The sequence below is a fragment of the Henningerozyma blattae genome, chromosome 1, assembly GCF_000315915.1.
Source record: "Henningerozyma blattae CBS 6284 chromosome 1, complete genome".
Classification (NCBI taxonomy): domain Eukaryota; kingdom Fungi; phylum Ascomycota; class Saccharomycetes; order Saccharomycetales; family Saccharomycetaceae; genus Henningerozyma; species Henningerozyma blattae.
This window is the reverse complement of record NC_020185.1, coordinates 1245066-1265645: the sequence shown is the minus strand read 5'-3', so window position 1 is coordinate 1265645 and position 20580 is coordinate 1245066. Positions and strand designations below refer to the sequence as shown.

The 20580-nt window shown below is 29.4% G+C and overlaps 11 protein-coding genes across 11 annotated transcripts; 8 read left to right on the top strand and 3 right to left on the bottom strand.

The window, feature by feature from the left end:
- Positions 1–142: 142 nt before the first annotated feature.
- Positions 143–709, top strand: TBLA0A05160 (uncharacterized protein; the record flags this gene model as incomplete). The annotated part of the gene is made up of 1 exon (XM_004177780.1): positions 143–709. The coding sequence occupies one exon, from the start codon at positions 143–145 to the stop codon at positions 707–709; it is 567 nt and encodes a 188-aa protein (XP_004177828.1).
- Positions 710–1189: 480 nt separating this feature from the next.
- Positions 1190–1774, bottom strand: TBLA0A05150 (uncharacterized protein; the record flags this gene model as incomplete). The annotated part of the gene is made up of 1 exon (XM_004177779.1): positions 1190–1774. One exon carries the CDS (start codon positions 1772–1774, stop codon positions 1190–1192), a length of 585 nt encoding a protein of 194 aa, XP_004177827.1.
- Positions 1775–4200: 2426 nt separating this feature from the next.
- Positions 4201–4956, top strand: TBLA0A05140 (uncharacterized protein; the record flags this gene model as incomplete). The annotated part of the gene is made up of 1 exon (XM_004177778.1): positions 4201–4956. The coding sequence occupies one exon, from the start codon at positions 4201–4203 to the stop codon at positions 4954–4956; it is 756 nt and encodes a 251-aa protein (XP_004177826.1).
- A 715-nt stretch (positions 4957–5671) lies between these two features.
- TBLA0A05130 (uncharacterized protein) lies at positions 5672–6172 on the top strand (the record flags this gene model as incomplete). The annotated part of the gene is made up of 1 exon (XM_004177777.1): positions 5672–6172. The coding sequence occupies one exon, from the start codon at positions 5672–5674 to the stop codon at positions 6170–6172; it is 501 nt and encodes a 166-aa protein (XP_004177825.1).
- A 203-nt stretch (positions 6173–6375) lies between these two features.
- Positions 6376–7839, bottom strand: FUS1 (Fus1p; the record flags this gene model as incomplete). The annotated part of the gene is made up of 1 exon (XM_004177776.1): positions 6376–7839. One exon carries the CDS (start codon positions 7837–7839, stop codon positions 6376–6378), a length of 1464 nt encoding a protein of 487 aa, XP_004177824.1.
- Positions 7840–9323: 1484 nt separating this feature from the next.
- SDH7 (Sdh7p) lies at positions 9324–9722 on the top strand (the record flags this gene model as incomplete). The annotated part of the gene is made up of 1 exon (XM_004177775.1): positions 9324–9722. The coding sequence occupies one exon, from the start codon at positions 9324–9326 to the stop codon at positions 9720–9722; it is 399 nt and encodes a 132-aa protein (XP_004177823.1).
- A 335-nt stretch (positions 9723–10057) lies between these two features.
- RRP7 (Rrp7p) lies at positions 10058–10954 on the top strand (the record flags this gene model as incomplete). Its single annotated transcript, XM_004177774.1, has 1 exon — positions 10058–10954. The coding sequence occupies one exon, from the start codon at positions 10058–10060 to the stop codon at positions 10952–10954; it is 897 nt and encodes a 298-aa protein (XP_004177822.1).
- Positions 10955–11503: 549 nt separating this feature from the next.
- TBLA0A05090 (uncharacterized protein) lies at positions 11504–13090 on the bottom strand (the record flags this gene model as incomplete). The annotated part of the gene is made up of 1 exon (XM_004177773.1): positions 11504–13090. The coding sequence occupies one exon, from the start codon at positions 13088–13090 to the stop codon at positions 11504–11506; it is 1587 nt and encodes a 528-aa protein (XP_004177821.1).
- An 849-nt stretch (positions 13091–13939) lies between these two features.
- TBLA0A05080 (dithiol glutaredoxin GRX1) lies at positions 13940–14296 on the top strand (the record flags this gene model as incomplete). The annotated part of the gene is made up of 1 exon (XM_004177772.1): positions 13940–14296. The coding sequence occupies one exon, from the start codon at positions 13940–13942 to the stop codon at positions 14294–14296; it is 357 nt and encodes a 118-aa protein (XP_004177820.1).
- A 1707-nt stretch (positions 14297–16003) lies between these two features.
- SRO9 (Sro9p) lies at positions 16004–17446 on the top strand (the record flags this gene model as incomplete). Its single annotated transcript, XM_004177771.1, has 1 exon — positions 16004–17446. The coding sequence occupies one exon, from the start codon at positions 16004–16006 to the stop codon at positions 17444–17446; it is 1443 nt and encodes a 480-aa protein (XP_004177819.1).
- A 1009-nt stretch (positions 17447–18455) lies between these two features.
- Positions 18456–20162, top strand: ATG22 (Atg22p; the record flags this gene model as incomplete). Its single annotated transcript, XM_004177770.1, has 1 exon — positions 18456–20162. One exon carries the CDS (start codon positions 18456–18458, stop codon positions 20160–20162), a length of 1707 nt encoding a protein of 568 aa, XP_004177818.1.
- Between the last annotated feature and the right edge of the window lie 418 nt (positions 20163–20580).

Genomic DNA, 20580 nt, shown 5'->3' with positions numbered 1-20580 from the left:
CTTGAAATTTGTATATAAGCCATATATATTTTGTACATCTTGGAACTTAATTTCAATTGTTATTTTATTTATATGAAATAATAAATAGTACAAAAAAATATCATCAATCAATTTCAATTATATCCAAAACCAAATTATTAAAATGTCTTACTCTCAATATTTAAAGCCAATTTCTGAAAGACGTACCATCTACAACTTAAAACCAGAATTACCATCTGGTATTTCTATTGACACTGTGCAAGCAGCTATACAAACGATTGTTAGAGACGTTCCAACTCATTTCAACTGTCAATTAAACCGTGCTATTATCTTAACTGGTGATGCTCATAAGAAGGTTTGGGATAGTGTTGCTAAGGCTACTAATGGTGCTAGAAGAGCTATTGCAGAAAGAGATGAAACTTTTGGTACTGTTGTTTTCTTTGTCGATGAAGCCGTCACTAGGAAGCTACAAAATGAATACCCAGCTCATCATGACTTATTACCATTATTCGGTGAACAAGTTTCTGGTGCTGCTCAAGTCCAATCCTGGGTAGCTGTGGAATCTATGGGTATGGGTGCCAACTTACAACATTTCAATCAATTTGTTCAAGATGCTTTACCAGCCGATATTCCAAAAAGTTGGGTTGTTAAGTCTCAATTATGTTTTGGTTTACCAACCGGTCAAGCTGATGTTAAAGAATATGTCGAAAACCCGGTCAAAGTTTATTAGATTAGTTACCCTTTGGAATGTCATGAATTTATAGAGGTTTCAATAGATTGATCACGTTACATTTAATTTTTGAAACATTAAATATTTCATTAGAATAAAACTTGCATGTCCCTTAGAGAATATATACGTATATATATCTAATTATTAATTACGATTCAAACATATTTGTTTAAAACTATACTATATACAAGTTTTTATTGTTTTATTTGATATCTGGAGGCTCTGTAAATATATATATGTACCAAATTAGGTTAAATTCTCTCCATATTTACCTATTTGGGAAAAGAAATACAGCATATGAAATTTTTACATGTAGATTAAAAAATATGTTTTGAATTTAAAAGTATTTAATGTAATAAAAGTATAAGAAGAATACACTTGAGTAATTGATTTTATTGTACAAAAAGAATTGAAAAAAAAAAAAAAATAATAATAATAAGAAGAAGAAGAAGAATAAGAATAATAAGAATAATAATGCTTTTAATCATAGATTTTAATTGGATTGTCTTGGAAAATCTTTTCTCTTGGACCAGCAATTGGGGTACCAAATACTAATTGGCCTTTTAATTTCCAACTTTTTGGAATATCTTCTGGTAATGAATCATCAATGAAGAAATTATAATGTTGTAAATGAGCCCCTAATCCCATCGATTGTAAAACTGTCCAAGTCTGGATTTGAGCAGCGCCTGTAACCTGTTCATCAAATAACGGAAATGTGAAATCGTGTTTTGGAAATTCTTTCTGTAACTTCCTAGTAATAGCTTCATCAATAAAGAAAAAAACAGACCCAAACGCTTCATCTCTAACTGAAGTTGGACGTCTAACACCTAGTGAGTTTTCACCCATTTCTTTAACAACATGATCCCATATTTTATGATGAGACTTACCAGTTAAAATAATGGCACGGTTTGGTTGAGAATTATGAGCAGTAGGGGTGTGTTTAACAACTTCATGAACAGCATCTTGAATTTGTTTCAAAGTCAAACCAGTTGGTAAAGTAGGCTTTAATTTGTATAGTGTACGACGGTTAATGATAGATGTTAAAGCAGGATTGGCAAAAGGCATAATGTTGCTGTTTTTTTTTTTCGATTTTGATTTTGATTTTGATGTTTTAATTCGTTTTTCTTAGCGTTTTTTCATAAGAGTTAATCTTTAATCTTGGTATTGTAAATAATATATCCTCTATTTATATTTTGTTTTAGTTCAGCAACCTTATTACTAGCAAATAACTTATTTCTACTCAATAATACTTTTACTTTATTTTTTTCTTCGCATATGTCTTTTATAAGGTTGGGATTTGAGATGCCTGGATATAAATTTATACCTTCGGCTATAATTAATTATCTTCGGACATATATATGATAGACAATTAATTGCTTAATATTTTTAATTGAATAAATAGAATACCGATAAAATTGATATTTCTGAAGATGACCTAAGGCTTTCATTAATAATAATTATGTGTAAGAATAGTGAAAATTTTAAATAAATTCTTGAGATAAGCTCTTTTTGACAGTTGGGTTTTCCTAATTAGGAAATTTATTCCTGATTGTTTAATTTTAGTTTAAAAATTATTAGTTATTAAAAGAAATTATTCAATTTTTCTGGTGTTGATAAGTTTAAAAAAATAAATTTTTAAATTAGTTAATAAATATAAAATATTAATATTGTAATAATCTTTAAAAACTATAATTTAATTTTCGATAAGATCCGATTAAAAATTGAATTTGTAGTACTATACCTATGAATCGGAAATACGATTTTATTCTAATAGAAAATTTGAAATTAAATAACAATAGACATATAAACTATTACTATTTTGCAATCAAAAAAATTTCAAAATAAGTTTTATATATTTTCTAAGATTAAAAATTTTGATCAGTTAAATAGTTTATTTTATCAATTTTTATGTATTCTTCTTTCCTAAAAAGAACAACGAATAATTTATATGCGATAAGAAAAGTATTTTTTGTTTGTTTTACTTTATTCTTAAAAGCTCACAAACATAATTTCAACTATGCAACTACTGACTAGGTGGTGTTTAAAATAACTCCCCTATAGCATTATAGATATTGAAATGTTATGTATAAAACCTATCCAGGATAATAAATAATGCATTTTCCACAACCAACGAACCTGTTTTAGTAACTTTTGTTTAAATTGAAGTTACTAATCTTTTATAGAATAATCTTGCCGGATAGAGCTAGTAGTAACAAAATAAATGACTCTGAAATAAAATTATAGGGCAAAATATTCAATTCTGGTTAGCCTATAAGGATATTCGTTCATATATTTCAAAAAAACTTAAATTTGTTTATGTATAGTACCGAGTAACTTTATATATTAATCTTAGATAATAGTTTATAAAAGTGATTAACTCTCTGTGAATTTTAATTTTTATTATTCTCCAGTATTAATTAAAAATTTTTCTCATAAAGTTCTGGTTCCACAAATTATATATTGTAAGCAAAAAAAAAAATACTGGATATATCATTTAACGTGACTGCTTCTACCCTGCGATTAGCTACCTAGTAATATCTTTCACCGGAGCAAGATTGTTTTAGAGTATAAGCAACCATTCTTGTGAGAAGCTTATTAATGAAAAAGGAAGATTTATAAATAAATTTTTAGTAATTATAAAAAAAATAGTTCATGTGAATGATTAGGACAGATTCTTTTCTATAAACGGAATTACACAAGACAATAAAACATAACATTCAAAGCCAAGAATTTAAATCTTAAGAAAAACAATATTTCACTGACAAGGATTAATTCCTAAGCTAACTAGTAATAAAGTAGCTGGGTACGCTCCTTTTTAAATCGTGTACCTCGTATAAAATAACAGTACCTTTGTTTTGCCGTATTCTGCTTCTGCCGAATATAAGATACACGTCTTATAAACATCACACTTCTTACAAGTTGGTAACCCAAGTTCTTAAACCATCTATGCATCTGGAGCTTATTGTGACCTTTATTTTTCATTAAAAGGAAAGCTGGCCAAGAACTTTGAAAATATCTGTCAACATTAGTATTCTATTATAAAGAGATTTTAAGTGTCGGTGTTCTTAAAGGGGATATTCCGACTACTATACATCTGCCATCCGCTTCCGCCTCCGCTTCCGCGAAATCTTAGCTAACATACTTGCCAAGAATTACTATAATTACTGGCTAAGTAACTGATAATGGAGCTAGCAACAGTTATTTAATAATCAAACTCGAGATTTAAGTTGGCGGAGAATAACCAATATAGGATATACATAATGTATATTGTCTAGAGTATAATACAACAACTGGTAGTTTAATGACACATCCGTATATTTTAGTCTGATTTATAATGATATATAAACGATCTGAATCTTGACGGATAAATATTATCTTGTTCCTCGACTCTCTTCTTAGTATTGTTTTTCTATATCTTCACCAAACAATACAACTCATATTCTTAATAATATATTCCTATTTAACTTTATTTTTAAACGAAAATTTACAAAATGTCTAGCAAAGATTTCAAGATTGAACCAAACCATACCAATTTAAATGCAATTCAACAACATTTCGATGAATTAAAGATGGAATTAAGTAAAAAACAACAATTTCTAGAAAAAGGCACCATAGTGACTCCAACGACTTCCATTTCCTCCATTACTTCTCTTTCTAGTAAATCTAATCAAATATCTTTTTGGAAAAGAAAGGACAATAAGCTTCAAAATGATATTTTTAAGTTGCAAATAAAGATTACAAAATTAGAAAGATATTTAGAAGAAGAAAAAGAAGGTTCTTTGATTCAACATGTGAAAACTGTAGCCAAAGAAATCAATGAAGATTCTAAAATTACTGTCGCAAATGAAATAAAAGAAAAATCAAAAATAACAGTGGCCAGAGAAATTAATGAAGATTCTAAAATCACTGTCGCAAGTGAAATTAAAGAAAAGTCCAAAAGAACTGTAGCTAATGAAATTAGAGAACAAACTAACACTACTGTAGCAGCTGAAATAAGCGGTAGATCAAATGCCACTTTTTCTAAAGAACTTCGTGTAAAATCTCATTCTAATAGACATACAAAGACAGTGGCTGAGGAACTTACTGATATATCACACGTAAGCATGAAGAGAGATAGAACCCAAAATTCACAAAAGAGTACAACACCAACTCCCATTATTAAATCAAAAAAAACTAATGACAAAGATAGAAGTTTTATTATAATACATTCAACCAAATTTTTCCACATTTTTGGAAAAGTGTTATAGTAGCTGAGATATCTTACACTTTCTTCTATACTTTCAAGAACTTTTACAATCAAACTTTATTCATATTCCATTTTATCTTTATTAAGTTTCATTTAACCCTATGCAAAAAAAATTAGTATACTCTATAGCATTTAATAAACATAAATAATTATTCTTAAAAAAATAAGGACAATATTCCATAAATGCATATTATTCTCATGATATTAACAAAACTTTCTTTTTCTTTTATATTACCTACATTTGTATATTTAATACGGCGGAAATTACCATTGAATTCCCTCTACAGTTCTTTCTAAGAAAATACGCGGATGGGAATTTAGAAGATATACTCTTTTAACTAGTAAAATTACTAATATTACAATTAACAAAGGCTCAAAAAAATAGTCGATGCATTTTTTGTGAAAAAAGATACTCTTTTAAATCAAGACTCAAGTAGTAGCATCTATTTTCTACTAGAGCTATTAAAGATAAGGGTGTAGTACCTAATATATATATATATATATATATATATATATTTACTTGTGTTGATAAATAAATGTTTGAGTAATAATGTGTAACCATTCATACAAACTCAATATCTCTAATGCCTTGGATGATAAAAATTTCTTAAAATTGATCAATATATAAGGGCCAATATATCCTATTCTTTAGCATTAAGCATATCTTGGAATTATAAAATTAGCATCCTACAAATCTGTCAAACATATATTAAAACATGCCAACTTCTACATCTTCTTTTTACCTTAAACCAATTGCTGAAAGACGTACCGTTTACAATTTAAGACCTCAATTACCTTCAGGTATTACAGTTGATGTTCTACAAGAATCTGTACATACTATAATTAAAAATGTTCCAACTCACTTCAATTGCCAATTAAACCGCACCATTATCTTAACTGGTGATGCTCATAAGAAGGTTTGGAATAGTGTTGCTAAAGATACTAATGGTGCTAGAAGACCAGTAGCTGTAAGAGATAAGGCCTTTGATTCAATTATTTTCTTTGTCGATGAAGCCGTCACCAAGAAGCTACAGAAGGAATACCCAGCTCATCCTGACTTATTACCATTATTCGGTGAACAAGTGTCTGGTGCTACACAAATCCAGTCTTGGACCATGATAGAAGCCATGGGTATAGGAGCAAACTTACAAAACTTTAATCAACAAATACAAGTTGCTTTACCAGTAGATATTCCAAAGAGTTGGATAGTTAAATAACAATTATGTTTTGGTATGCCAACTTCTGCCCCAGAACCTAAAACTATTGTTAACAACCCTCTTACCTTATATGCTTAATATCAACTATAATACTTATTAAAGACCTTTGACCTTCACTATATTAGTTATTACTCTATTATAATTAAACCAAATATATAAAAATATAATTATATAATATTAAAAACCATTCATTCATTATGTCATTACACAGCCCCAGGATTATACTTCCTTAATACCTTACCAGGAACAATCCCCCTATCTTCATTTAAATAGTCCATTCCTGAAATATCTGTTTTTTCAAAATTAATTAAAGTTTTAGTGGATCCATCAAAATGACATTTTTCCACTATGCACCAACCATCAGTATGCGTGGTTAATATTTTTACAAATTCTCCGACATACAAATGAATTTCTTCTTTTAGTATTGGTGAATATTCTTCTACTACTCGGCAGACAGCGCCAGGCTTGAATTCATCAGTTCCTACTATGCTTTTTTTAATTTCTTTAAATTCGCTATTATTATTGTTATCATTATTATCCTTAATTAATTTTGAATTTGGTGTCAATGGTAATGGTTTTGACTCTAAATATTTTTTTCTTCTTTTACTTTTCTTCTTCTTCTTTGGTATATTTTTAACATCTATTATATTAGTATCTATTAAATGCCCCATTTTGGCATTTTTAGGGGTTGCGATTTCTAAAACTTGCTCTTTTATCGTACCATATGTTATAGACTCGTGTTTAGTAGAAACTTCAAGAGAGCTAATGTTATCATTTTTAAATAGACTATCATACTTTGAAGGGATATTTGTATCCGCCTCACTTAGTATCGGAGATCGTTCATCATAATATTGATCCTTTTCAAGATCAACAAATCCCTTCTCTATATTATTCAAAAAATTCATTTTTTTCAATTGAATAGTTGGCGTTTTTAAAGCTGTTGGTAAAGCAAATGAATAGTTTTTAATATATGTAGTACCATTTTGAAACCACCTAGCCATGGTCATATCTAAAGATTCTTCTGTTTTTTCTAATTCAAGAGGTAACTCAGATGGCAGATATTGTCCTGTTATTGTTCTGGGTGTTCTGATAAATTTCTTTGATATATGACTAGTGTTATTTAGATACATATTTTGATTAATCTCTTTATTTTTTTCTTTAGATATGATATCTCTGGGTGATTGAATATGTTCTTCCGGTATAACTGGTTGAGAAATATGATATTTAATTTTCGCTGAGACACCTTCATGTGGTGCCCAATCCTTTCCAGTCATTGGATATAGTCCCTTTGATGAATATAATGGGGTATTATTACCATATAAAAATTCTGAAATCCAATTACTATGTGGGGTCTGACTGTTATTATTTATGTTTCTTGGTGAATAAAACTGACTCATTTTTTGAGCATGCGATTTTTTAAAGTAGAAATATAGCATAACTAGTATTAGACAAATACAAAATATACCAATTGGTAATCCAATGGCAAGCCCAACTATCCCTGAATTACCAGAATTAGGTTTTCCAGATACTTGTTCAAAAGCAGCGCTAGGAGAAGCAGTTTGATTGAATATCATGGATGCTGAGCTTGTACTAGTTGTAATACTATTAGAAGACTGCATATGCGAAGGTGCTAAGACAGAAACTCGAGTGGGTATATCATTTGACATTTTTTTAGATAATGTATAAGATATTTTTCTTTGATTAATATATTATAGCTTTGATATATGGAATTTCAAATTTTTGAAGAATTTCCTTAAAATAAATTACATTCTTTTTTATATAATAATGATCAACAACTGATTACTTGAAAGATTCAATGCTTTTCACAGAACTATTCATAGTGCTTTGGTTCTGCTTCATATTTTTTTCCAATTGTGACGCGCGTCAACTTCAGACATGTTTCAATTTGAAACATTCTAAATGGACAGGAAAAAGAAGAAAACTGCAGAAAATCCTAAGCCAATAGGAATTTATCAACCCGCATTATACTCATTATACTTTGTTTATCTAATTACTTACAATACCTATTCTGGTAACTATTCTTTTCCTTTACAGTTAATCTTAAATTTAAAGCATTACATAAGTACTCTAATAGTAAAAACATTACTACTTACTATTAATCATTTTGGATTACTTTAAAACACCTTTATTTACTAAATATACAGCAGGTACTCCATGGGGTATGCTACTCCACTATCTCACATAATAATATGTATATGGAAGCACTAAACAGTACCAAACAAATTCAGAGTATCACTTTCGCAAAACATTTTTGGAAATGAATGACATTCTAATAACTTCTTGTAGTATATATATTCAACAAGTATCAAAAACATGTTTTTTATTGAAAAGCTAAGCTTTTTTTAGCATTAAGTTTATCTCAAGACTTGAAGAAAAATAGTTTTTGAACAAAATCTTTAGCTATAAAGGTGCTGGTAGAAATTACTCGGTTACTACAAGTTAGTTATGCAGAGTACATTTTCTATTAATAGATGATATATATATATATATATATATATTAAGCTATTAAATAACGTATAAATATTCTAATGATATTTTTTTTACCTAGTCCCCCTCTCATTCTTAAAGTATATTAAAATCGTAACATTCTATTACAAATTTTTACGCAAGTAGAATTAGAGCATACTAAGAAACATAGTTTATTTTTCATATTGCATTTACCGTTAAATTGTGAAAGTAAAATACAGCCTAAAAACAAAGCATTAATTAATTCATTAGGTATATTTTTAATTTACTAGATATTTTGGGTAATCTTTTCATTAAAAAAATACAAATGCTAAGGATATTTACTCCATAGACTTCTCAAACACTGAATTACATCAAATACATAGCTAGCAGTTTTAAATATTTAATAAAAGAAACTAAAAAGAAATTTTTATCAGTGCTTTTTGGGAGTCTTTTTTAGATACTTTATATTGAGTAACATAGATAATTTCTCATTATTACGGCAATTCTTAAGTGGGGAAATCTTAAAACCTATTTTTAAGGAAATGTAAAGAAAAGGATTAAAACAAAAAAAACAACAGACTAAATAATTTCTACTAACTAAGTTTCCAAGATTTTGTGTTCGAGTAAATTATTCGATATACTTACTATAAACAGGAAAAAAAACTACCTATAATATTTGGAAATGAAAGGAACTAGACAATTATTGATGGCAACCCGTAGATCTGTAAATAGACCTCCAAGACAACTTTTACTACCACCTTTACAACTTTACAGAAGAATTCTAAGAGAACATAAGAACCTCCCACAGTTACAAAGAGAGCTAGGTAATCAATATTTAAAAAATGAATTTCGGTTGCATAAAGATATCGAGAATCCGTTACATATTGTTGGATTTCTAACTAGTTGGCAAGACTATTTATCAACAATTAGTAATGGATCTTGGGACTCAGAGAAGATGACTTCTGCAGTTTTAGAAAAAATGTCACCAGAACAAATTACTCAATTATATGAACTAATGAAAGAAACTCAAAATGTACGTGATGGAACCCCTGAAACTACTAACGAGACAAAAACTGAATGAATTATTTAGATCATATATATACATGTTCTAATAATAAGGTGAATTGGATACTTGGGAACCGCTTCATTGAGAATAATGTCAATGATCTTCTATAAGATTTGAGGTTAGGACATTTTCACGTGATACTCACATGACTGCTAAATCTCGAAATTTTTCATTTCGGAGGTGAAGGATTTTTGTTAGTTAAGTATAGCAAACTCATCGTTTCATTGTAGATAAAAAGTAGTAAATCTTGTACATAAAAGATAGGTAATAAATAAACAGGTAGAAACAAATTGAACTGACTAATAATTGTATTAAACTTAATTATTGGAGCTATATATAATAGAAAAAAAATGTCAGCAAAAAATAGTGGTGTTTCGAAAACAGAATCTATGAAGAATGGCTTTATAGTAGTCCCATTTAAACTTCCAAAACATAAAAGTCTGAAAGAAAAGACACCATCATATCATTATATGTTTATAAAAAAACACCAAACAAAACTAGAGGAAGAAAGTAATTCTTTATTTTTAGTAAATATACCACTATTAGCAAATGTTGAAAGTTTAGGCTCTATCATGAAGAAAATTTGTAATCAATATGATACAGTGGCACATGTAGAGGATCTTCTATATAATGATGAATTTGGTTTACATGTGGTAGATTTATCCAGCTTAACTTCAGATCTTATGTCCACTGGTGACATATCTGAAAAAAGATTTACTCCAAGAAATACAGCACTATTAAAATTCTTAGATGAATCAAGTTTAAACAATTGTTTTAATGCATTAAAAAAATATTCTAGTATGAAAGATAAAAGTAAACTAATAGAATGGGAATATACCTCACCATCCCTTGCAACCTTTATTAATTTTTACAAGCCTTTAGATGTTGAATATTTAAAGGAAGACATTCATTCTCACATGACACTTTTCGAACAAAGAGAACAACAAGCCAAAGAAGATATTCAAAGTTCTATTGTAGATGAAGATGGGTTTACATTGGTTGTTGGTAAGAACACTAAGTCCTTAAACTCTATTAGAAAAAAGATTTTAAATAGAAACCCATTATCCAAACATGAAAATAAATTTAAACCTGCACCAATTAATAAAAATGCCAAAGAAGATTTCTATAGATATCAAATTAGAGAACGTAAGAAGCAAGAAATTAATGAATTGTTAAGTAAATTTAAAGATGATCAAGAAAAGATTAAAATAATGAAGGCAAAGAAGAAATTCAATCCATATACATAGATAGAAAACAAAATAATTCTTCCATGAATATATCTCGTTCTAATAAACAATACCAACAACAACAACAGCGAAATAGAAATAATGCTAAGGAAACGATTTGGTTATTTTGAACGACTGTAATTTAATTATGTGTCTATTTAATTTTTCTTATATAAATTAGATGCAATGAATAATTGGTGAAATCGCCAAGCATTAAGAAGCTGTGGGATCTCATCAGTTATTTTTTTTTGTACAATAGTAATTAATAGAATATATACAAAGTGCATACCATAGCATCACTTCTTTTATTAGCAGAATCTTTATTTTTCTAAATGAGCAAAACCTTAAAGTATTATGCAAAAAAACATAATTATAAATAGGATGAAGTTAAAAAAAAATAAATTTAATTATATATTGAATCTATCAATTTTATATATGGAAAAAAAAAAGTAACATAAAGTACTAATATATTAAACGAACATTAAAATACTAGCATCAAAGCTCAAAATTAAGGGCCAAACAAATAATTACAAATTCAAATCAAGAGAACATCACCAACAAAAACAACTATTAATCAACAAATGGATTATTAATCTGTCCTCTAGAATATCTATCCGAACTGAAACGTTCTTCTTCAATCAAATCATCAGGATCGTAAAATTCTGAACCTAAATCAGAGGAAGAATTATGGTCACGAGCATCAAAACTTTCTTTGAAATTTTCTTCCTCGTCTAATCCACTTCTTTTATCATACAAAGTTAAAGCATTAACTAATTCTTCATTAGCATGAATCAAACTACCTAATAATTCACCCTCCTTAACCAATTGCAAATAACTTAAGATTTTTCTTCTCACAGCTCTTGCTTTAATGAATTTTTTTGTACAAGATTCATCTTCTGTCGAAAGTTTATAGGAAGGTAAAGTAGTTACCGCATTTTTTAATGAAACAGCTGCAGTCAAGGCATCAGCGATGACAGTGCGGATTTTTGGTTCTGCCTTTGAAAGGTTAATATTAGGGATTCTATAAAGTTTATCTGGATCATTTGGAGTATCATCCATATAGCTTGTACGTTTTGGTCTCATATTATTGTTATTGTTATAATTTAATTTACTGGGTGAAGTTCTTTCATTTCTAAATCCAATTGTATTTCTTCTTAACCTTTCATGACCTGAAATATCACTTCGGAAACTTTCGGATCTTGGCATAGAATCGGTATTGTTAATATTATTGTTATAACCCAAACCACTCCTTTCACTAGCGATTCTTCTGATTGGTGGCTCATTATTGAAGCTTTCGGGTCTTGATAAGGCTCTTTCTCGTCTTGAAAAAGTATTATCATTCAAGTATTCATCAAAATTATCATTATAGGGTTCATTAAAAGTTTTAGTTGAATTTTTTTTATTTTTACTTAGAGATAAATGACTCATGATACTTCCGGATCTCGAGAGTCTCTTTTTAGGTTTTGAAGGGGAATTAGGGTATTCGTCAGGTTTATTGTTTGTAGTGGAAAATGAAGAAGTTCTCGAGAATCTCGACGTATTGTTGTTGCGAGAAGAATAGAAATTATCTTCGGAATTAACGTCATCGAAATCATTATCTTCCTCCTCATTTTCATCATTACCAACATCTTTTGACAATTGTAATAACCCATAATAAATGTTATTATCAACATAATTATTCGATTCAATGAATTTTTGCCATGATGTGATGTAATTATTTGCAGCCATGATAACTTTTGAATCATATAATCTTAATTGAGAAGTTCTTGCCGAGTTATTTGCAATACCTCTAATTCTTTTTAACAATTTTTCATCGTTGAAAACTATTGTAAACTTGATATGTTGAATAATTAATAAATCTAACAGTTGTAAGATTCTAATGTGTTGCTTTGAATATCCGAATTTCAAGTTTTTCCTCATGATCTTAGCAGCGTATTTTTGATTACTGTAATATTGATATTCATCATTTGTTTCAATCAAATCGAGTAAGTTATTCAATTCATCCTCTAAAGCTCCATGATTTTTAGAAGAAACATGATCAATCGATTTTTTAATTTTATTCTCTACATTCCCACTATCCGTGAATTCATCATAATTATCAAAATCATCATCAAATTTATTTTTACTTTTATTTTTATTTCTTGATAATAAACCCATTTTAATAGTTGATCTATTATTATTACTACTACTAGTATAGACGATTTTATTTTTATTTATTTTTTTATTTTCTTGAAAAGTTAAACAAGACTAAATGTAACATATAACCCAACACGTAAAATTAAAATATAAATGTTTAAATAAAATTCAAGTATTTGAATAATGGTGATCGAAAAATTTCAAATCTACAAGTAAAAACTACCCTTTTCACTATGCTGAGTAAAAGAAATTTCCAGATCTTGAGATTCAAACTTTTTTCCCAAAAGAAACGTGCATGGAGAAAACGAGAATGTGATTCCCCACAGAGAACCCCGCAGCGATCTGCCTGCACGTGAATTTGAGGGTGAAATAAAGTATAAAAGGGTCGAGAATCTTATACAAGGACAAATAGAATGTGCTTTTGTAATATATCTAAATTATTATATAGATGTATTGCAATGGGTACTATTAATTTTCATTCTTTCCAAACGATTGTTAAACGAATCATACCTTCAACACCTTGAGATAAACTTGTCTAAAATTTAGTGAATTATCTTTTACAAGAAGTTATTATACATACTGGTATTACTACTTGTTTCTCATCTTATCAACAAACCATGAAAGTAAGAAAACCTCTATGCATTCTAATAAAAAAACACTTAGATTTATTTCTCCCTCCCTAAATAGATTTTTCCTCTTATAGGCAAAAGAATTAGATAGACAAAAAAGTGTTAAACGAGACACAAACTTAACGATAAAACATAACAAGATATAAAAGAGGTTACGATTAGCGAAGATCGCGAAACCTCTTAGCAAATACCTAAAGACTCCAAAACTTTATAAAACTTTATAAAATAAAATAAAATAAAAATGGCTCAACATCCAGAAGTTCCCTACGTCAAACCATCACATGCGGTTCTTGATCAAGTTAAAGCATGGATCAATGCCAAACCGATCTTTGTAGCACGTAAATCCGATTGCCCTTACTCGAAAAAGACACTAGAAACCTTATTCGATGACTTGCATGTTCCCAAAGATAAAGTATTACTAATCACTGTTGATGAGATTGAAAATGGTGCAGAAGTGAAACAAGCAATTATTGATTACACAGGCCAAAAGACAGTCCCCAATACATATATCAACGGCAGACACATTGGAGGCAACGACGATTTGCAAAAATTAAAACAAACTGGCGAATTACAAGAACTGTTGAGAGGGATTGTATAAGTTTATCTATCTCCATATATATTTGCCTATATACAGTTGTGTACATGTTTAATCAACACACTTTTCTCTCTAGTTTACTTTATATTTTGTTGCTTATTAAGCAATTCGGCATGATTTTAAATTAATAGCCGAAAGAAAATAATAAAGACCTACTAGAACCAACATTCGATTTGACAAGATAACACCCCTTTAAATGCATGTGCGAGAAATATTTGAGGATCGTTTCTTGAATGCCTATCGTATCATACGTATATAAGGGGGCAGGTATGAGTTTTTACACCCTTCTCTTCCTCTTGATCGTATTCACAATGATTAGATCCTTGTGCTCCAAGCTATTCTCAACCTCTTCCTCAAGCAAAATGGTCTCACAGACTACTGTTAAGCGTGTCAAGGACTTAATCGGTAAAAACGAAGTCTTCATCGCATCCAAATCCTATTGTCCATATTGTAGAGCTACTTTAGACACTATCTTTGATGAATTGAACGTTCCAAAGCAAAAGACTTTAGTTCTACAATTGGATGAAATGGATGATGGTGCTGAAATCCAACAAGCCCTCTTAGAAATAACTGGTCAAAGAACTGTCCCCAACACCTTCATTGGTGGCAAACATATCGGTGGTGACGATGACTTACAAAAGTTGAAAAGAACTGGTGAATTAGAGAAGCTATTACAAAAGGCCTTGGTTTAAGTTGTTTCTCACTAATTAACCAAATTTTATTCTAATACTCCATTGCTAGGATATTTATCCAAATACATGTTCAAACGTCCGAGTGTATACATATATATAAGTATATCATATTCATTATCATTATTATCATTTTTACTGTTCTAATTATTATTATCACATAACTACATATACATATATTCATCTATAGTAAGATCTTAACAATACTTATTCTCGGACTGTTTCGATCGGGAAACGTGAAAATTTACTACCAAATTTGCGATACTGAAAAATTTTTCCACGCAAGCTCATCGCTTTGCAATTTTTCGTACTTGACACACAATTTAGTATGGGAATTGAAAGTGGAAGTTTTGGCAACCAAATTTTGATGTTGATCCATGCTAGCAAACAGTAACTACTACGACTGTACTACGGCAGTCACAGATTGTGGAAGTTGATGTCGGAAATTGGAAATTGGAAAGTTGGAAGCTTGGACATTGGAAATTCGTAGCTCGTAGTTTGTTAGTGGAAAATTTCGATTCACCTTTGACAAAAAAAAATTTTTCAGCTCATCGATTCGTCCGCTATGGATTCTGCGGGATTCAAACTTTTCAGATTATTTATCCACTCCATTTTATTCAATTGCATATTGCAATAAATTTTTTTTTTTTAAATTTCTTTTTCAACTGGGTTTCATTTATTTTAGATCTCAAGAATTGAGCAAGAATTGATCAAGTATCGATAAGAATCGAATAGCTATCTAAGTAAGAATCAACTCATTTCGATTTCAAGAAAAGAAATAGAAAAAAAAAATCAAAACAGAAAGATCTCACTGTCTCTGTCATCAGCATCATTCAAGCATCCAGAACAGTACGTATCTACATTATATTTTAACCATACTTACGTATACTTTGTATTGTATTTATCGTTATTTATCATATCTATTTTCTTTCGACTATCGAATTTCATATCTTTTTGTCATTAGGAACTTCCATAACGCTTTTTTTATTTTTTTGATTTATTCAATTTTTAAAATACCATAATGTCTTCTACAGTTGCTGAACAAAAGAGTGCCAACCAACCTTCTGTTGAAGTTGCTGCTGTCGCTACTGCCGCTACTACCACTGCTTCTGCCACTCCTACCCCTGCCCCAACTCCAGAACCAAAGAAGCAACAAGTCTTAACTCCTGCTCCAATTCCAACTTCTTCTCCTTGGAAAGCTACCTCTACAGAAATCCCTGTCACTATCTTGGACAACTCTTCAAATAATAATACTTCAAAGAGAACTTCTCCAATTGTGAAACACAATTCTTCAAACACCAAATGGGTTCCAATCGATGCCTCAATTGTCATCTCTGGTTCTAAGAAATCTCATCATCATAAAAACAATAAAAACAATAATAACAGTAGTAATAACAGTAAAAGAAGCAATAACAATAGATCAAACTCAAATAGAAAAAGTAATACTGGTTCTAAGAAACATCATTCTAAACCTAATCAAACTCAAGATCAAGCTGAATCAACTTCTAATTCTACCGCTGATAACAATGCTGAAAGTATAAAAAGCTCAACAGCTACTGAAGGTTCTAATGAACAATCTGAATCTCAAGACTCTCAAATTGAACAACCACAACCACAAACTGCCAAGAAATCTCACAGCCATAATCATCACCATCATAATCATCATAATAACGCTAACAGTAATAATAGAAAACATAATAACAATACCAATGGTCAACAACAAAGAAGACAACATCATGCCGGAAATGGAAACGGCCATTACAAATCTCGTCAAAATCCACGTTTCAACAACCGTTCAAGATTTAATAACCAAAATGCTAACAATCAATTCACTCAATATTATCCAATCCAACCAGTTATGATGTCTGTGAATAATATTGCAAGACAATTAGAATATTACTTTAGTGCTGAAAATTTGGAAAAAGATACTTACTTAAGAAATCAATTATCGAATGAAGGTTATGCTCCATTATCTTTAATTTCCAAATTTTATAGAATTGTTAACATGTCATTTGGTGGTGATTCAAATTTAATCATGGCTGCTTTAAGAGAAATTGTTGCTAATCCAAATGCTACTATCGATGTTTCTGTGGGTACTCCACATACTGTGGAACCAACTCCTGTTGAATCCACTGAATCAACCAATGAAAAACCTATTGAAAATTCTGCATCTGTTCCTCCAACTCACTCTGTTTTGTCCAAATATTTCATTCGTTCTAAAGAATTTGAAAAATGGGCTCCTAAAGAACCAAAAGAATCTGAATTTGTCGTCGAAAAAATTTTAGTGGGTGATGTTTTGGATGAATTTATTATTCCAATGATTTCTTCTCCATCTCCAATTGAACAAGCTACTACTGAAAGCACTGAACAAGCAAAAGAAACTTTAACTTCAGCCCCAACCTCCAATGAACCTGAAGTTGACACAGCTACCGCTACCATTAATCCAACAACTGAAGAAAAATAAGATCCAATATTTACTAATTAAATAGATCATTATAAAAGTGCCGAGAGAGGAGGATCCTTATAGAACTTTTTTAATTTTTAATGAGTGCTTTTTTTTTCAATGCTTGTGTTTATTTTTTTTTCTTCCCCATTTTCTGTTTCCTTATTTAATCAACCTAAACCGATTTCATTCCTATTAAATTAACTACATGTTAATTGAATATTTAATTCACCATTTTACACCATCCCACACATCGAATTTATGACCAGTAAATTCAATTTTACTATTTAAATATTTTCATTTTTGTACATTAATTTTTTTTTTTTTTACAAATTAATCTTAAAATATAATAATATAATTCAATATTAGTTTAAACCAGATGATACAGTTATTATCTTTAAGACCATTAGGAACTCTTAAACGTTGCTTTTTAACAAAAGAATATTTTTTTTTTGATTCATTACAATTTATCTTTTTTTCTCCATGTATAATAATTGATTTTTTTTAAAATTACTAATATAATTGAAAAAAAAAAGCCAAGCTTCCACAATATAAGTTAACTACTTCCTAAAATCCTTCCAGCTTTATTTTTGTTCCAATTATTATGAGCTTAATTAACATTAACTAATTTATTATCCACATTATATTATTTTATATTTTTATATCACATCTTTTAGTCATTATTGCTTCCTCACTTTCTCCCCCAAAATATATATATATATATATTTAAAAAAATATAAAACATATAACATTTTTTATATGCTAATGAATTTATTATATTATAACATATATCTATAAGCATTTGAATTTGCAATAAAGTATCAACTTGTATTTTTCTGTCATCTTAAAATTATGGGAATGTCTAATTTCCTTACTTCGGAATGTAGATTAAGCGACCATTAATTTATTCAAAACTCGATAAATTAATGGGGAGGCTATTCTGAGGACTTATATTTCAATACATAAAATCTGCCACAACCCATTCAATTTTTTGTTTAAAACATTTATAGATCCATTTAAAGCCGTAACTATGTCAGATGGCATTATACGGTCAACGGATGCTCGCCAAGCTTATGGAACTTTTCAAAATGAACAGGATGAACAAAACAATACCCAAAGTAGCTCAACAAATAGAAGTAGCCAACTCGAACTGTTAAAATCTCACGAATTAGCCAAGAGAAATATTTATGGTTGGTTTTTTTATTCCTTTTCAAGTGAGCCATTCGTGGTTTCAGCAATAGCAACATACATCCCCTTATTACTAGAGCAATTTGCAAGAGAAAGTGGTGTTCAACTTCATGACCATTCGATTCCTTGCTCGAACAATGACGATAAATGTGTGTTAGGCTTATTTAATAACTTATTATATGTCGACACATCCAGTTTTGCCTTATATACATTCTCTGTCAGTGTCTTCGTTCAAACTATAATTGTAATAACAGTATCAGGATTTGTTGATATGTGGAAAACTGTTAGAATAAAATGTATAATGCTACTACTGTTTGGACTAATTGGTTCTTTTGCCACTATATTCATTTCTCAATTGAACAATACCCAATATTATATGCTAGCTTTGTGTTGTATAATATCAAATTCATGCTATGGAGTAGTGAATGTTGTTGGTAATTCATTATTGCCAACATTTGCTTCTGACTTAGTTAATACTGATATAGCTCCTACAAATTCAGTTGCTAATTCTTCAACTTCTGAGAATACACTTCCTAGTAGAAATATTGATACAATGACTACAGTAATAAGTGGTCGTGGTGCCAGTTTAGGTTATTGTGCTGCATTAATTGTACAAATTGTTTCTATGGCATTAGTCAAAAAAATAAATTCTGACAGAGACTTGCAAATAGCAGCATATTTCGTAGGTCTCTGGTGGTTATTTTGGCAAATACCAATGTATTGGCTAATGAATGATCTTCCATCGATCAACCGTAACAATGTTAGAAGCGTGTCAAATTTTAATATTTCGAGAAAACGCCATACCTGGAGAAAAAGAATATCTTATATGAAATATGGATGGCTCTCCCTTTTCGATGCTTTAAAGAATGCAAGGCTACTGAAAGATGTTGTTATATTTTTAATTGGTTGGTTTATTGTAAGCGATTCTCTTACAACAATTAACTCAACAGCTATATTATTTTCTAAAACTGAACTTAAGATGTCAACTGTTCAATTAATAATTGTAAGTATTTTAACTATGATCAATGCTATGCTTGGTGCATTTTTTGTACCTCATTTAATTGCTACTAAATTACGTATAGCTCCAGAGAGAATGCTTTTAGTAATCATTTGTTGGTCAAGTTTCATACCCTTTTATGGGATTCTAGGTTTTATCTTCCAATCTTTTGGATTAAAACATCAATTTGAAATGTATTTCATGGCAATTTGGTATGGTATTTCATTAGGTAGTATTGCCGCAGTATCAAGGTCAGTTTTTAGTTTGATTATACCTCGTGGAAGAGAATCAACTTTTTTCAGTTTATTTAATGTCACAGATAAAGGATCATCAATTTTAGGTCCATTTTTAATTGGATTAATCACTGACAAGACTCATAATATTAGATATTCATTTTACTTATTATTCGTATTAATTATGGCCTCATTACCAATATTCAATTTATTAAATGTTTCTCGAGCAAAAGAAGAGGCTGAAGAATTAAGAAGAATTGAATTAGGTGGTGAAATATCGGAAGATGATCCATCTGATATTCCTTTAATTACACCTTAGGAGAGAGAGATTCATACATAAAATATTTAATTTCAAATTATATATTTTGATATGTAACATTAAGCACGATTTGAATATTTGCATATTCTGTCATGAACATTATTTTCAAACATCATATTGTATCTTCAACTAATCAATTTATACTTTGAGTTAATTGGGACAAAGATAAATAAAAAAAAAAAGATATAAATAAAGCACTTTGAATTATATTAAATGTATAAAATATATAACTAAAGTAATAGATATAGTAAATCTAACTATACAGCCAAGTAAAAATTATGGTCGATAATTAAATTAATTTTTTTTAAAAAAAGTGTCATCAAATGGTCATGATAATCGTCAAAAGAGCTTCATAAATACTTGAAAAAGAAGTGAAAAATAAGTGCGATGATAATATAATGAAGGTAAGAAAAATAAA